Source organism: Sorex araneus, chromosome 1, assembly GCF_027595985.1.
Source record: "Sorex araneus isolate mSorAra2 chromosome 1, mSorAra2.pri, whole genome shotgun sequence".
Lineage (NCBI taxonomy): Eukaryota > Metazoa > Chordata > Mammalia > Eulipotyphla > Soricidae > Sorex > Sorex araneus.
The window spans coordinates 353,054,095-353,072,354 of record NC_073302.1 but is presented as its reverse complement, the minus strand read 5'-3'; the positions used below and the strand labels follow the sequence as shown (position 1 = coordinate 353,072,354).

Genomic DNA, 18,260 nt, shown 5'->3' with positions numbered 1-18,260 from the left:
AAAATCCTAGAAAAGAGCAACTCTCAGTAACTTCAATCTTACTTTTTAAAAGATAGGGGCATGAGAAAAGGGATGAAGATAAAGCAATTCTGAGATGAGAAAGTTTTTCTGAAATTATAACTGAACTTAAATGTAAACAAATCACATTTGTCAGTTTTTTATCAAAGTATAAATTTTTATCAGAAAGTACTTTGTACATACTGTGAATTTGCACCTTCAATGCAAGCATTTTATCTGTTTTATATTCTGATTTTTTATTATTCAGTAGTTTATGTATATAAAAGAGAAAAATGATACTAATATCTCTATAAATATTTAACCCAATATTCTTACTCATGCTTATTGATTTTTAAATAATTTTTTATTTATATTTACACTGTAGCTTTGCCTTCAGGCCTGTGTTCACCCTTGAATACATATCTCACTTGCTTGTCTCTATGTATTTTTTCTTGTTTTTTTCACTCTGAAGAAGCCCATGTTCTCTCTTAAACATTGATTTCATCTCTTCTTCTCTACTTACTTCTAAGCTTCACTTAATAAAAACTTTCTTGGTTCACTAAAAATAAATAATAAACTGGCACTTTAAATATATATGTATTTTCTTTTAATTTGAAGTATTACAATGTCATTAATGATAGTGTTTTAAGCATAAAAATTCCAACACCACACCTTTTACCGGACTGTCTACTTCCATCCACCTTCTTCTCTGTCGACTCCCAATTATTTCCTCCACCCCTGCAGTTTGGTAAGCTCAGTTCTGCTAAATAGTTCTCAAGTTACGTTATCTTTGACTTTCTGTAATTCCCATACTACGTTTCTTTATATCCCACATATGAAACAGATCATCCTTTATCTGTACCTTTCCTTCTAATTGATATCAGTTAGTATGATACTCTATGGTTCTTTACACATAGTGGTAAATTGCATGACTTCATCCTTTCTTATAGTCAAGGCAAACTGGAACATATTTGTAATAAATATTAATTAAAACCCTATGCTATATTTTTCATGCTTTCTATTTCTCACTATTTCCTGACTAATTTCTACTTTAATTAAAGTTATGCTCTTACTTTTTTGCTATTGTTTGATCTAAGTGTTTCAGTAACATCAATTGTTCCTGTTTTTAACCTACCTGCATTTCTGATCACTTTCATAAGTGACTTATTTTCTTATGCAATTATATCTATGCTCTGTCTATTTTGTTAAAGTGGTCCTAGTAGGGGATGTCACAGAGGGTGTGGTACTAGTATGATACTACAGAAGTGATACACTTCACACATTAACACAGATTTCATATTCTAAATAATCCACTAAAATGTACTTTCTCCATTTGTCAATGTCTTGCTACAATAAATACTGAATTAGAATACATTAAGGACATTCCACTGTGTAGCATTTTATAATTTGTGGCTTAAATTACAGATAATCCTTCACTGTTGTTTACCATTGTTTGACTCCAAATTCTTTACATAGACCATGGGTAATAAACATTTTTGCTCAGAGGAAAATTATTAAAGTGTGCTTGCTCAGGGGCTGAAGTGATAACACAGTGGGTGGGACTATTGCCTTGCACACAACCGACTTTTATTTGATTCCCAGCACCCCATATTTTATTTGATTCCCGAGCACCACCAGGAGTAATTCCTGAGTGCAGAGCCAAGAGTAACCCCTGTGCACCGCCGGGTGTGACCCAAAAAGCAATAAATAAATAAATAAATAAATAAATAAATAAATAAATAAATAAATAAAGTGTACTTGCTCAGACAAAGCTTATATAACTTTTATGATTAATGTAAAAATATTCCTTGTAAATTTCCATCATTTAAGAACTTAGCAAATTGTCAAGTTATAAAATTAAGGAAAATGCTTTAGAAAAACAACACAAAGCATAATAAATTAAAATAAATAAAATAGTAATCCAAGTACCTGAGGGCGGCCCATTTCACCTTGCATAATTTTTCTCTCCTCTTCGACCAATCTAAGAATTTTTTTATTAACAAGTGGTGCATTAGCTCCCTTGACCTTTTCCACTATTTTCCCATTCTATAAGGGAAAAGAAAGCATTAATTAAATTTTCAACTTCAAGACAAATTAAGAACTAACTCTTCAACTGAACAATCACCCCTTTCTATGTTGAACCTCCTTCAATCCTTTTTAACTATACTGATTAGCCATTCTTAAATAAAACTTAACTGATATGAAAATATACCTGTTTTATAAACACAGATCTTGTAGCTATATTTCCAACTTGTCTGTTTTTCTTCAACCAAAGACAAGACACCTCACATAACATTTCAAAAGTTCTGTATAGACATTTCATCCCTACCCCTCCTAATTACCTTTGACACTGACCTTTTTGTTCATCTTTCAACATCTTTACTAAACACCAGTTTATTTGTACCATACCAACATAATGCTAAATGGTAGAGAATAATAGATCTGGTCTATTTAAACTTTTTCAAAGAATTCTACCAATGATACTGGGCGGATAGTACAGGGGTTAAGGAACCCACTTGCTTTGCATGTGACCGTACCAGGTTTTGGTCCTTGGCACCACATTAAATTTCCCCAAGCATCGTCAGAGTGATCCTTGAACTAGGAACCAGTGTAAGCTGTAAGCACCAATGGGTAGCCCTTTCCTCCCCCAAATGCCTACCATAACAATCACAAACACATGTGAAACAATAAGCATGTCAAGTAACACCAAGAGAGCAGCATGTTCCTAGACCATCTACAATGATTTACCCGAAACAAAGAGATCAGTAAAGACACCAATGTGAGGGAAGTATTCTTTATTCAAAATGTGAAGTCTAGATAGAAAATTACAAGACCAAAAAAGGAGGTGGAAGGTGAGGAGGATACAGACAAGGAAAAAATGGAAAACAGATTAAATATTTTGGGCGAAGGGAACAGAGGTGAAAAGATTCTTAGAAAAGAGATATCTCTGTATCACTGTCATCCTGTTGTTTGTTGATTTACTAGAGCAGGCACCAGTAACGTCTCTATGTCTCTATTCCTTCCAGCCTGAGATTTTAGCAGCCTCTCCTTACTCGTCTTTTCCAACGGTTAGAGGCTCTTTCAGAGTCAGGGGAATGAGACCTATATGTTTTTGGCATATCAAATACACCACAGGTAGCTTGCCAGGCTCTGCGCATGTGGGCAGGATACTCTCATTAGCTTGCCAGGCTTTCCAAGAGGTATATATGTATACATATGTAACATATATATGTGTATATATATATATATTACTCTCTATGACTTGTTGCCTACTGTCTGAACTCCATCAGATATGGTATGGTAATTATGGAAAATGGGTAGGAAGTGTCTTTATAATGTGTCAGCCCAGAAAGTGGCCTGTAGCGTGGCAGTGGTTGGGTAGTGGAGGTCGGCTGCTGAAGCTGGGTCTCTTGGGGCAGGGAGGATTCTCACCTGCCCCTGCCCACTCTGGGGGGCCCCGAGTGAAAACAGCCTGGCACAGAAAACAGATATAGCCATTGAAAACGCAAGCTGCAAATGATGGAATGCATTGTAGTAGATGAACTTCCCCCAGAGAGGGTGGCTTTGTAGATAGTACAGGGTCTTTGTAGTCAAAGAAGCAGCCCTTACCCTGGTGCAGTAGGAGATCTTTGCCATGATTAAATGCAGTCATGAGCATGATTAAAACTGTTGTTTGTAAAGATCATTTCACTTACCATGTGGAGAAAGGGGATTGGCACTATCAAGCAACAGACAATATTTGTAAACAAATTTAAAGCATTTGGGCAAGATGTGAGAGATATTCAGTATATGGCAATGATAGTAGAAATGCAAAAAAATAGAGAGATAAATGTGAGAAAGATGTGAGTGGTGAAACTAACATATCCAAATACTGTTATGGAGTGGGGGTGGGTATGACATGGGAAAAACGATTCATTAAGATGAGCAACAGGATGACAGTGACAGTGACAGTGACTGTATTATTACCTCTGTGGCCTTGAAATAAAATGACAAATTAAAATGATTTTCATTGAATGAGGTAATACTAAAAGATCACATTTCCTGAGGAGCTGGTGTATGTCTAGTGTTGGATTACTTTGTTGTGAAAAAGTTTGAAACAAAGGGTTATGTACAGCAGAAGCCTAAATTCAAAGCTAGTTGATGATAAAAAGTTGCTATTGACATATAATTGGTGACAAAATTGTGTGTGTAATTGAAATATTCTGAGGAGACTATCATTATAAAGACTGAAGTTAATAACTTCAGTTATTTAGTCATTGAATAAAAAAGGGTATACCTGCAAAAGAGATGGAGAGAGGAGTAACATCTATGAGTGCAAAAATTAATTCAAGTTAAAAAAATCACCTCCCCCCAAAATCCCATAATATTTCAAGAAAGAAGGCATATTCACTATTTTAGAAACTGAGAGGAGCACAATGCTGAGTCCTAAACACGTCCATTATACTTAGCAACAGACTAGTAATTGAATATCTTAACAACTGCGAATTTGGTGTGTTAATTAAACAAACGATAGACTAAATGCGCTGAGGAGTTGATGGAACATAAGCAAATGGAGTATGAAACTCTTCTAAGAAATTTATCTGTAACAATGTTGTCCAGAGGGTAAGGCACTAGCCTTTCATTCAGTCAATTCCATCCCAGGCACCAAATACGGTTCCCTAGCACCACCACTAATTACTGAGTGTAGGGTCAAGAGTAAGCCCCAAGCATCACTAGGTGTGGCTCCCAAACAATAAAAAAACCCTAAAACAAAACTAAATTCATTTTCATTTAGAAGGTAAGGAATTGAAAACCCGGGTATTGAATGAATTGTGAATTTGGTTATGTGGATTACTAACATGGTAATGAAGTTTCAGTATGTCAAAACTTTTGCAATGAGAACTTTGAGTTACATGTCAAAATACTTAGTCAGCTATAGAAATGATGTAATGGATAGTAACTAAGAGTAATTAATTAAGTAGTAAGTAAGTAAGAGCCGCGTTGTGTGTCCCTCTAAGGAGCTAGGAAAAGAAAGTTTCTGAAGAAATAAATAAGGAAAAGAAAAACAATAAATAAGAAAAAAAAAAAAGGTACTACTCCTGGCCTCAGGCACAATAATCTGAGAAAATTGTTGCCTCTATTGGACAACAGAAGAATTGTTTACTATATATATTTTAAGTCACAAAATTGAGCAAAACTGAGAACCATGGTTAAAGATCTTAGTGTATCTATCTGTCAAATGTTAATATCAGATGCAGATGTCACACACTAAAAGGACTTGATAGGGGAAGATTTGTAGAATTAGATTATGAAAAGAAAAATTTGAACATTATAAGAATGTCCTGTTGTTCATCAATTTGTTCGAGCAGGCACCGGTAATGTCTCCATTGTGAGACTTGTTACTGTTTTTGGCATATCAAATATGCCACAGGGAGCTTGCCATGCTCTGCCGTGCAGGCAGGATACTCTTGGTAGCTTGTTGAGCTCTCCGAGAGGGACGGAGGAATGGAACCCAGGTCTGCCATGTGCAAGGCAAACGCCTGACCCGCTGTGCTAAGAATGTACTAGTATAGCTGGGTGGAAAGGTGGACTTCTACCACAGGCACTGACTGCCAGCATGGTCCTTTGAGCTGGACATCTGAGCTATTTAAGGAAAGAAGGCATGGGTCTACTGATCAGATGCAACTGACCTGGCAGGGTGATGACTGCAGAGACTTGATTTCTACAAAACTAAAAATATTTCCACTAAACAGAAAGAGCCATTTGCTCTCTCACCTGATCATCAAATCCAACATATTCAATTAGAGCAAGATCTCCAATGAACTATTCAGTTAATCCAGTAATTTGATTCCTTGATATAGTTCCAAGAATTTTGTTTGGCAGAAGCATAAAGGTGTACCCAGTAAGAGTTTAACATAGTGATTTCAAAGCTCAAGGCATGACTGAGATATCCAGAAGCAGAGAAACAGTCTAAACCTTCGCTGTGAAATTACTTAGTATTTCAGTTCGTTAGCTCTGTCATCGCTGTTTTTTTGGCATATAAGTCAACACATACTTATATCATTGTTGTAGAAAATAGTACTTGTACCCTATTATTATTAAATCTGGATGTTAGTCACAGAATATTTGTAAAACATAGAAATGCATGTAGAAGAGCCCCTAAAACATACATCCTCTCCACACACACCCAAAGAGTAAAGCATTTCCAACAGCCTGTGCTGCAGAGGAACCAGTATTTTGGTGCTGGTGTGGGAGGTTTCATACACTTGAAGAAGTGTAAGCCTGTACTGCTAAACCATAACCAGTGTTATAACAATGTCTCAGTAAAAGAAGGACATAATAGTAAATTAAACAATAAACACACTCCAGAAAGACTATCATTTTAGCCCAAACATCTCTCATGGTCTCTTTTTGTGTGTTTGTATATATAAAAATAAAAGAAATACATATTGCAAAATAGTAATCATACATATATTTTATATATAAGTAAATGTTGGGGAGTAGTGAGAAAATTTCCAATTTTCCATTCCTATAAATAATTTAGTGCACACATCTATACTATTTTTGAAAATTTTTCTTAGTCGATTCAGTGTATGTAAATCCATAATCCTGCATGTGAAAGTTCACTAATCCATAAGAAACTCCTAAAGGTCATATTATGAAATATATTTAAAGAAAAAATAAAAAGGCAAAAAATATTCTTTATTTTCTATTACCAGAAAAATGTGCCATGATAACTTTGCAAGGTTACTTGCTCATTAACTGTAAATTAGAATCTGTGCTAATAATAAGAAAATATTTGAGATAACTATTATCATACTTACAACACAAAAGAGAAAAACAGGTTCACACTTATCTTTAAATGATTGCAAAGTCACAATGTTGTCAGCCTCAGCCTGAAAAAAACACACAAATACTTCTTACAAGAATAAACTATAATCAAAAGTCATTTGCTGTATTGTGTTCAAAACATGGATATATAATGTATTTATTTTTATACCTACATTTCTATATACACTTTCTGAATATGTCATAGCTGTTTTAACAGTCAAACTGCATATTCCGGCATTTTCAGCCCTAAGTAATTTGATTTTAAATTTTCTTCTCTCAGTTTTGGTTTTCTGGTACCCAACCTTCAGCTAATCCCATCTATTTGTCATGTAAAGATGATACTATGTATCATCATTCTCATTGCCTGCTTCTGCTTTGACTTTTCCAATCTTGCTCAAGCATCCTTTCAAGAGGTTTGTCTAGCTCCGACTTGCTTCAAATCTTCACCTGCTCAATGGAGCACTTTACTGGGCCCCCAGGGGTTCTGGTGCCCATTTCATATTGCCCTCCAGTTTCATGGGTTAGCTTTCTCTCCACAGTTGGAAAGAGGCTTCTGTGCCCTACTGCACATTTCAGAACCATCTTCTTGTGTCATCTCTTCCCCTGTGATGTCTTCAGCTGTGACTCTCCATAAAAGAGGAGTATAAATAGTTTAGCTAAATGAACTTGCAGGTCGATTTTTTAAAAATCAGATATACTTTTGATTGTTTTAGGGTTTTCTTCACGAATTGCACATTTCCCTAAATTGTTAGCAAATATAATAAGTTATCATGTGTTCTTTCCCCCTTGGTCCAGCTCTCAGAATGAGATCCTGTTTTCTTAAACAGTTAGGTTTTGTCACCTATAGCAATTGTTTTCAAACAGGGATTTCTGGAATCTTTTCAACAGGTGTGAAGAATGTTCTGAGTAGGGGGAGGGGGACACAGAGGGAACATGAGCAGATTTTGTCAGGGATTATATAATTACCCACCCCTCTTTTTAAGCATGCAGAAGCCTACATAATTTTCTTTCTCCTGTGAGGAACTGGCCCAGGACAGACCACAGGAATCTATTTAGCTTTCTTAAGACTCTTTTTACAGGAGCCCACATTGTAGAATAACTTGTCTATCTGTCCCTGAGCAAGGAATTTAGATACAGGCACCCTGGGTCACAAGAAGGGTGGTGGTCAGACCAGATAACAAGACCCATATCACAAGACCCATATCACAAGACCCAGGACTGTCCCAAGAACCGGGACATTCCTGAATATTAGCGCGAATACTGATCTCTAAAACCATAGGCTAAGGAGTGATGTCATTTTAAATGGATTGGTTAAGAAAGTTTGTAATATTACAAATCTATTGGCTATGAAATGCGCGGGCTCTGCTGTAATGGCCGGAGAAGGCCTATATAAGGTCTCCTTTGGAGAAGCTCGGGGTCTTTTGCCCAACCTGCTGGACCTGCGTGTCCGTGTAGGCGGCTGGACCCTGGCTAGCCAGTCTTACAATAAACCCTGCTTGCTGTTTGCAGTCTCTGGAGTCTCTTTGTCGTTATAGGGAGATCTCGATCCTCGCCCTAACATTCCATCTATTTTTGGTAGTGGTAGTAGGCCCTCCAAGCTGACGTCTGGTCTTACTCCTGGCTCTGCACTCAGGGAGCACTTCTGTCAAAAATCTGGAGACCATTTGTGGTGTCAGGTGATGGAACCTGGCTGACTGTTCGAAAGGCAAATGCTCTATCCACCGTCCTATTTCTCTGGCCCCTTTCTTCTTCTTCTTTCTCTTTTCTTTTTTAAAAAGAATTTTATTAGTGAATCACCGTGAGGTACAGTTACAAACTTATGAACTTTCGTGTTTGCTTTTCAGTCATACAATGATCGTTTCCCCATCCCTCTACCAGTGCCCATTCTCCTCCACCATCCTTTGTGTTAGTTACTAAGTCAAACCCAGTGACTCTGTATTTGTAGTGAATTTATTTTGTATTTGTAGTGAATTACTTGCTTTTCTATTTTCCCCTTATAGCTTTTCATATTTTATTATAAAGAAATTGTAGAATAACATAGCCTCAGGTAGTTTTGGTTTATTGGGTTGTTCCCATCACAGTGCTCCCTTTCCTCTGTGCTTATTTGTAACTTCTTTCTTTGTGCTCTGCTGACTTGTAAGTATTGTTTTTCTCTTCTCCTTGAGTCCTTTGCATAGTTTATTCAGAGCCATGTCCTTTTTATGGGCACAGGAAGACAGTAGTAAATGCTATGCTTTCCTAACCTGGGAGTCATTTGAATCTACATGATATTTTCCTCCTGGGCATCTGTTCTCTTGACTTAAGCCTCAGCTGCCCTTACTTCCTAGCACCCCCAAGGCAGGGTCCCGAGGAGGGATGGGATGAACCTAGGACAAGCAGTGAGATATGTGCTACCCTGGCATCGAGATGGGCCTGGCCAAAATGCCTAATGCTTAACTACAAGTTAAGAGCTTGGTTGTGGACAAATGCTGTCATGATCCAAAAAGTAATAACTAGATTCAGACCCTGCTAGGATTAGGAATGATTAATCTGGCCTGAGTGCTGTAGTCTGAGTCTGTGGCAAGATGTTCCCTGCTGAGCTGCCCTACAAGCCCCAATGTATCTCTTATTGTGCCCATACAAAAATAACTAATATTGAGATGTTAATTAAGATGCTAGCAGGAGGGGAATGCCTCTAGGTGGTGTTTCCTTTGAACCTGGTGGGCCCTCAGGAAGGGCTTTCTTATGTTGATTTTGCTGGGTATGACTAGGGCCCAGAGAGACAAGTAAGGGTGAGAGAGACTAGTGAGAAGAGGAGGAGAATCCAGAGAGGATGGAAGAATGAGGGGCTCAGAGGGACTGAAACAGGCACATGGAGAGAATGGAATAAACGCTGGCTTCTCTGGAGCAGGCACAAACTACCAACTAAAGGTACGAATAGTGTTCGTGCATCCCCACTCTAGAAAGTGGGTGGGAGAACAGGATTTTTTAGTATGCTGGGAGTTAGAATCCTAGCAGCAATCCCCCACAAAGATGGGGGCAGACTCTGGGCCTTCCCAAGTTCTTTCATAGTTTCTCGAGCCAGACTGAACGTGCCAAGCCATTTATGGATTTGATTCAGTATCTCTCCTGAAGAACCGGGGATCCAGAACACTGCATTTCCAGAGACTAGTTCCAGTCCTGCTTTAAAGTAGTTTATGAGGTAAAGCCATGGTTCCCAGATGAAGGGACTCCAGAAACCAAGATTTGGAAAAAAGTTAAGAAAAATGTCTATAAGGCATCTAAGGAAGGGACTAAGATCCCCGTGAAATTCTGGATTACATAGGAGATTGTTAATTTAATTCTCCTGTTTTGGAAAAGCACAGTTGATGAGGAGGAGAATATTAGGAATAATACTGTTAGGGCGTGGATCGAGATCTCCCTATAACAACAAAGAGACTCCAGAGACTGCAAACAGCAAGCAGGGTTTATTGTAAGACTGGCTAGCCAGGGTCCAGCTGCCTACGTGGATATGCGGACATGCAGGTCCAGCAGGTTGGGCAAAAGACCCCAAGCTTCTCCAAAGGAGACCTAATATAGGCCTTCCCCAGCCATTACAGCAGAGCCCGTGCATTTCATAGCCAATAGATTTGTAATATTACAAACTTTCTTAACCAATCCATTTAAAATGACATCACTCCTTAGCCTATGGTTTTAGAGATCAGTATTCGTGCCAATATTCAGGAATGTCCCGGTTCTGGGGGCAGTCCTGGGTCTTGTGATATGGGTCTTGTGATATGGGTCTTGTGATATGAGTCTTGTGAGAAGCATCTGGTTATCTGGTCTGACCACCACCCTTCTTGCCACCCAGGGCGCCTGTATCCGAATTCCTTGCTCAGGGGCAGAAAATCAAGTTATTCTGTAATGCGGGCTCCTGTAGAAAGAGTCTTGAGAAAGCTAAATTGATTCCTGTGGTCTGTTCTGGGCCAGTTCCTCACAATACAGCCACAGCTCCTCTCGTACCTAAGTCTCAAAAGGGTTTTCATAGCAAAAATATTTCTGAGGCTGGTGAATATAGCTCCACTTCCAGTGCATCAGATGAAAGTGATGCAGATTATGAGTCTGCTGCTACTTCATCAGATTCTGAGTTCAAGAGTGACTCAGACTGCTTGGGACATGCTCCCAATCACCCAGTCCAGGCTGAGAAGAAGAAGCCTCCATCTTATCGCAGGTTAAGAATGGATTCTCTCAGTCATTTCAAAAAGGCCTGTGCCTCATATGGGCCTACATCTCTGTACTGTAGGGAGTATCTTACTACTGGAGTAAAAAGGCTTATTGGATACATCAAGATTTTCACATGGTCACTAAGAGGTGCTTAAGCTCTCCTCAGTACTTGCAGTGGAGGATGTGGCTCAGTGATGAGGCCAAAGCAAAGCTTCAGGGCCTAGGCGATGTTGGACAAAAATTTTCAGGGATTAAATTGATTTATGAGATGTTAATAGGTGAAGAGAAATGGCATGATCCAAAAAGGCAAGTCACCTTGCCCCGTGCTGTTTTTGCTCATGTCCATGACCATGACGAAGCCCTGTATGTGTGGGAGAAGGTTGATGCAGATGAGAATTTAAGGGAAGTCTTACAAAGATTGTCCAGAGGGCCTCAGAAGCTTATGCAGATTTCATAGGAAGGTTAATGGAAGCCATTGAAAGGCAGGTTAAAGGCAAGAAAACTCAGGAGCTTTTGACTAAACAATTGGCCTTTGAAAATGCTAGTGAGGATTGCCAGACTGTTCTGTGCCCAGTTAAAGAGAAGGAAAACATAATGGGGTACTTGAAAGCATGCAGGGATGTTGGTTCTGTTAAACATAAGGTGCACATGAAGCCTGCTGAGGTCTATGCCTTACAGAGACTAGCTCAGAAAAGTTGTTTTTATTGTGAAGAACCAGGCCACTTTTGTAAAGATTGCAGGGCTCCCCCAACCCGTGCTACTGTGAGAGCACGTCTGGGGCACTGTCATAGGTGTAAAAAGGGAAACAACTAGGCCAGAGACTGCAGAGCCAGACTTGCACCTCCCGGGCCCTGTCCCCGGTATAAGAGGGGAAATCATTGGGCTGAAGATTGTCGCTTCAATTTTGATGAAGTGGGTGACCCCAATTCGGGAAACTTGCAAGGGGGCCAGCCCCAGGCCCCACCAAATCAGGGGATGTTCCCAGTTGTAGCCCCTCTCCTCAATGTGGAGTTTCAGAGCTCCAATCAGTAGAATTGTTGCAGCCAGTGACAGCAGGAAGCGCAGCCTTGGATATTTCCTGCCCTGATACAGTTACTATAACCCCTTTTTAATGGGGAACACTGCTGCTTTAAGACCACCACTTCTCCATATTCAAATATATGGACATATGGAATGATAAATCAAAGACAAAAAGGAGGTATGTTCTCAATCGAATGTAGCAGGGAAATTCCTCATTCAAGGAAAAGGCTATGCTTTTGTTTCAACAGATGATAACCCCACTGAGAAATTTTGGGTCCCATTATGTCTCATCAGAAATTTAATTCATCCACCTGATTTGGATTTCAGACTGCCAAAGTCTCACAACTCTTCAAATTCCAGTTCCAGGCCATCACCAGACTGATTTCAGCTGGAAGTTACAAGGAAAGAAGAGGAGCCAGCATCAGAGGACCTGAAGCAAAGGCTCTAGCCCCTTTAACATTTCATGAGTTCACATTAAGAATATACCCCTCTTTTACAGGTAGTGGATTGGACAACACCAGGCCTCCGTATTTTGAATTAACAGTACTTTACTTTTACCCTTTCCTTGGAATTCAAAAGTTCCTGAAGGAGAAAGGAATGACTTTTAACAGGAACACCTTTTCATCTCTCTCTAGGATATCCATTCGTATTGGAGTTCCCTCTGTCTCTTTATCCACAAGCATGGTGACCAAACCCCAACTGTCAAAGCCTCTGATAACTTAAAAAAAGTGTTTTTTTCTCAAACATAAGCTAGGTTGCACATCTATGACTGCCAATGAAACTGACCAGAGAATGGCTGCATTGCCCTGATGAAGTACTCCTGCCAAAAATTGTGATGCTCCTGTTCCAGTGCTCCTTGACTGATCCAGTGCTTCCTGAAATTTATTGGACTCCTAATAGCTGCTCTTCTGGGACTCATTGCTGCAACCACTACTGATGTTGTTACAGGAACAACTCTTCACTCTTCAGTTTTGATCCAAACACTTCATTTCTTCAGAACAGGACTAAATGACTCTCATTGGTGACTCTCATCACCCCTGGACAGTGCAGGACAATTGGACGCTTTACTACAAGCACTGCTCTGGGTCCAGGGTCGGACTGAAATCTTAGTACAACTAATAGGACTGTGTTGTGATTTGGAATTATGTTGTGATTTGGAATTGTTTCTCATTTTCAAAGTTTGTGTTTTTGTAAAAGGAAAAAGGGAGAGATGTAGGATAACATAGCCTCAGGTAGTTTAGGTTTATTGGGTTGTTTCCATCACAGTACTCCCTTTCCTCTTTGCTTAATTGTAACTTTTTTCTTTGTGCTCCGTTGACTTGTAAATATTGTTTTTCTCTTCTCCTTGAGTCCTTTGCATAGTTTATTCAAAGCCATGTCCTTTTGTATGGGCACAGGAAGACAATAGTAAATGCTATGCTTTTGAAACCTGGGAGTCATTTGACTCTACATAATATTTTTTTCCTGGACATCTGTTCTCTCGACCTAAGCAATGTTCTTTGCTTAAACACAGAAAGACCATTAATGCTATGCTCCTAATATTTGGGAGTTGATATATCTACTCCTGGACATCTGTCATAATTACTTAACTCAGGTATCTGTTGCCATAGTTCCTAACACCCCATAAAGAGAGGTCCAACCCTGGGCCTTAGATAGACCCAGGGCGAGTGGCAAAACGGGTGGCAAAGCTACCACGGCATTGAAATGGGACAGTCTAGAATGCATAAAAGCATGGTCTTGATGCAAGCTGTTTTGACTTAAGAGACAGGACCCCCATGGGAAAGCAGAAGTTGACCTAGCCTGAGGACCTAGTCTGGGATTTATGGTGAAACCCAGCAGACTTGCCCTCAGAGCCAAATAATTAGTTCTGGAATCTATATCTCTTACTGTGTTTATCCAGCTAGCTGCAAGTATTAATAAGAAGTAAACTTAATTTTTATGTACAACTAAAGGGAAAGAGAAAAAGCAATATAGAAGACCCTAGGGACAATGTCTGTCTGAGAATTGACTCCCTATTGAAATGCTTTACCTCTGTAAATAACCAATCACACCTAGATGCCATCCTATATCTCAACCCCCCCCAAATATGCTATAGGTATGCTAACAGCGCTGCATTAAATGGGCTATTTTGACCGTCTGTGGTCCCCATCTCTCGTTTCTCTGTTCCTCTACTGGGGAGGCCAGGGAGGTGAATCTCAGTCTCTGAATACAAGCGTCTCTCACACACACACACACATCTTGAACTCACAATTATTTACTATTTAATTTTTTAATGAATCACTATTAGATATACAGTTAATAAATTGTTTATGATTCAGTTTCAGTCATACAATGTTCCAATACCCATCTCTTAGCCAGCACACATTTCCTCCACCAATGTCCCCAGTTTCCCTTCATGGTGGACTCTCTCTCTCTCTCTCTCTCTCTCTCTCTCTCTCTCTCTCTCTCTCTCTCTCTCTTTCTCTCTCTCTCTCTCTCTGACACACACACACATTTTCCTCTTAAGCAATGTAGTTCACAATACTATTACTGAAAGGGTATCATGCCTTTCAGCACTCAGTTCTTGTCCAGAGGGACCATTTCCAACTATCATTTCCATAGTGTCCCCTTTTCTACCCTAACTGCACTCCTTTCTCCCTTCATGGCAAGCTTCCTCCCATGGAACAGTTCTCCTGGCTCTTATTTCCACTGTCATTTGGGTATTATTCATATATTAATTTTAAATATCCTGCAAATAAGTGAAATAATTCTATGTTTGTCCCTCTTCCTCTGACTCATTACACTCAGGGTGATGCTCTCCATGTTCTATGTTACACAAAGATATGTATAAGCAAATTCCATGACTTCATTTTTTTCTAACTGATATGTAGAGTTCCTGTGTAGATATGCTGTAGTTTTTTTTTAATCTACTTCTCTGTTCTTGTTCTTGAGTACTTGAGTTGTTCCCAGATTCTGGCTGTTATGAATAGTGTTGCAATGAACATAGAAGTTTAGATGGCTTTCTCCTGTGTGTTCTTGGGCTACTACTGGAGTATATTCCCAGGTGTATTACTGGGTTGTACAGAAACTCAATTTTTAGTTTTTAGAATAATATCCACATTATATTTCAGAAAGGATGGAGCCAATTGGCATTATCACCAGTAGTGAATCAGAGTCCCTTTCTTTCTGCATCCATGCTAGCACTGGTTGTTCTTGTTCTTTTTGATGTGTGCCAGTCTATGTGGCACAGGAAGATATCTGATTGTTGTTTTGATTTGCATCTCCCTGATAATAGTTATGTAGAGCTCTTTTTCATGTGTTTTCGGTCATTTTTATTTCTTCTTTGAGGTTGGTTTTTGTTTATCGCTTCTCTCCATTTTTGGATGGGGTTGGAGGTTTTTCCTTGTAAGTTCTACCAGTGCCTTATATGTCTTGGATATTAACTGCTATCAGATAAATGTTGGGTAAATATTTTTCAATTCTGTGGGCTATATTTATTTTCTGGCCATCATTTCTTTGAAGTTCAGAGCTTCTTCCTTTAATGCAGTCACATTTATCTTTCTTTGCTTTTGAGATTAGGAAGGTCCTTTTCTGAAGTTAACTGTGGAAAGTAAAATATCCAGTAGAGGGCGCCCCTCCATTACGTGAAGGGGGATATTTGGTGATTTGTAACAGTTTGCATCAATATGCTATTTTTTCCGGAGGAGGTAGGTTGAGTTTCCTCCTGGCCCGGAGCAGAGCGCCAGCAGCCGAAGACCTCCGGAACCCAGCCACAGACATGCTCAAGGCCCTTCTCCACATGTTCAGAAGAGCCTCATACATGAAGGAACCGGCAGAGGAACCTAGTTGTGTGGGACCCAGGGCTGAGATCTCCAAGCCTGCTCGAATCGGGACTGGGCCTCTTCTGCCCAGATGCCCCATTTTCCAGTAGCTAAGCAGTCACACTCAGAATCTGCCCCTGGTGCCATGTAATCTCATCAATGGTCACCATCCAGAGACTATACATCTTATAGCCTAATTCTCCCCCTTCGGAGAACCTGGCAAGCTACTGAGAGTTTTCTGCACACATGGGAGAGGCTGCAAAACTCCCCATGGCGTATTCACATGCCAAAACCAGTAACAATGATGGGTCTCATTCCCTGACCCTGAAAGAGCTTCCAATGCAGCATCATTGGGAAGGACGAGTAAAGAGAGTCTTCTAAAATCTCAGGGCTAGGACAAATGGAGACATTACTGAGACCACTCGAGAAAATCAACAATCAATGGGATGGTGATGATGATGTTATTTTTTCAGAGCATGGCAGGGCAGCTCTGAAGGGCTGCGGAACACCACCTGAGTGGACATGAGAACGCAGGCCTGCCTGGATTGCATCCTTGGACCCTGACACAGAAGCTCTGGCTCAGCTCTTCAGATCACCCATAGATCAGCAAGACCTCCTGAGCACCACTTGGGAGGCACCCCTGGCCCCACACAAAGCAAGGAATGAGAAGTATCCAGTGACAACAATATCTTAGATTTGGAATACAGAAATGATCTTAACCTCGCATGCTGGGGGAAAAGGCAGCTCAGATAGAGAAGGGTCCATCAAGTAAAGGGTGCTAGAAGGGCCTGCTCGGGAGGGAGATGGATGCTGAAAGTAGACTATAGACAGAAAATGATGGCCACTTAATACCTCTACTGCAAACCACAACACCCAAAAGGATAGAGAGAGCAAAAGGGAATGCCCTGCCACAGAGGCGGGGTGGGGTAGGGGGACGGGGTGGGAGGGGTGGGAGGGATGCTGGGACCATTGGTGGTGGAGAATGGGCACTGGTGGAGGGATGGGGACTCAACCATTGTATGACTGAAACACAAGCACGAAAGTTTGTAAATCTGTAACTGTACCTCATGCTGATATATTAACAAAAAATTAAAAGAAAAAGGATCTTAAGAGGGAGAGAAGGAAGAAGGAAGGGGGTCACTAGAGGGGTCATGGGGCAAGGGTGGGAGCCTTGTTCATTTGGGGGGTGGAGGAGAGGCAATGATTCTCTACAGGACATGTGTGAACAGAGCACTGTTCTAACCCTGTCACTCAGAGGCACTTTAAAATATCAACACATTTGTTCATGACCTCTATCCTCATGCAGCCCTCCGCTACGCTGACTCTGGTGCCTGACAAATCATAGTAGGATTCTCCTTTCTCACCCTTCTCATCCTCCACCAAATGCCACACCACACACATTGCCTGGAGCTGTTCCCACGCTGATTCCACACATCTGCAGGACAATCAGGACAGGGGAAATCAACCAGGAACCCAGGATCTGCAAACTGTCAAAATACTTAGGGTGTTACATAATACAGAAAAGCCGTGTTTGTGACCCTTGATCTAAGGAGTATACACTGAAAAAGTGTTGAGCTATAAAGAAAGAGAGGTGCTAATTTCCCCTTTTCTATCCATTTTTATTATGGTAAGTTATTGAAATGAAATGACGTAAAAATCATTTTTGTCTCAGATCCAGTAGCCAGACTGTACAGTAAAACTGCCAAGTCAACATCTATTTTAAATTGCTGACAGTCTAAAATCAAGATGGTTCTTAAGAGAATACCTTAAACACATAACGTAACAAGACAACGGTAGTTTAATGGAAAGGCAATCCTTACTACAACAAAATGCAGTAATTCGTCTTCATTCAGCTCGTTTTTCAGTTTTCGGAATAAAGTTTGCATTGCCTTGCACGGTCCACACCAGGCTTGGTAAACATCAATCACTAGAAGACAACAATAATTAATTGGAGATCTTGTCATACGGACAATAGCAGCTTATTTTAAAGGCAGGGAGGGGCAAGGGCAAAGCGGGCTCAGCTGTGAGGGGCCCCAAGACGTCTTGCAGGGGAGGCCCCATACCTGTCAGCCCCTTGTTCTGCAGCAGCATCTCATCCCACTGGGCTTGGCTATTGACGACAGTCTGCAAAAAACGCGGGGAGGGGGAGGTGGGGGCTGAGATCTGTCTCCGTGTGCCAGGGTGCCAAGGCGCGAATGCAGAATGAAGTCATGCCCACCTGTAGCTGGATTTCTCGCTTTCTGCCTGCCATTTATCCACTAGCACATAAGAAAAGAATAGAACTTAGGAGAAAAACGAAGTATTCTGCACCGGATCCACATCTTGGTGCACTGCGTCTACCACGGGAGCTGTGCCCTCCCCCCTCCTGGTGTGGGGGACCCCCCGGGCCTGGGCAGGGGGCATCTCTCGGCAGCCCTCGCGAGACCCTGCTCTGGGGCACAGGGCCTGCCT

The 18,260-nt window shown here is 40.6% G+C and overlaps 1 protein-coding gene across 1 annotated transcript in view; it reads right to left on the bottom strand.

Moving 5' to 3' along the window:
* NME8 (NME/NM23 family member 8) overlaps positions 1–18,060 on the bottom strand; it is a 51,868-nt gene extending 33,808 nt beyond the window's left edge. The window contains exons 1-5 of the mRNA XM_004606961.2: positions 18,028–18,060; positions 17,873–17,933; positions 17,630–17,736; positions 6,801–6,872; positions 1,927–2,043 (exon numbers count right to left, since the gene is read on the bottom strand). Of these exons, the coding sequence (XP_004607018.2) occupies positions 1,927–2,043; positions 6,801–6,872; positions 17,630–17,736; positions 17,873–17,933; positions 18,028–18,060 (390 nt within the window). The remainder of the gene's footprint in view (positions 1–1,926; positions 2,044–6,800; positions 6,873–17,629; positions 17,737–17,872; positions 17,934–18,027) is intronic.
* Between the last annotated feature and the right edge of the window lie 200 nt (positions 18,061–18,260).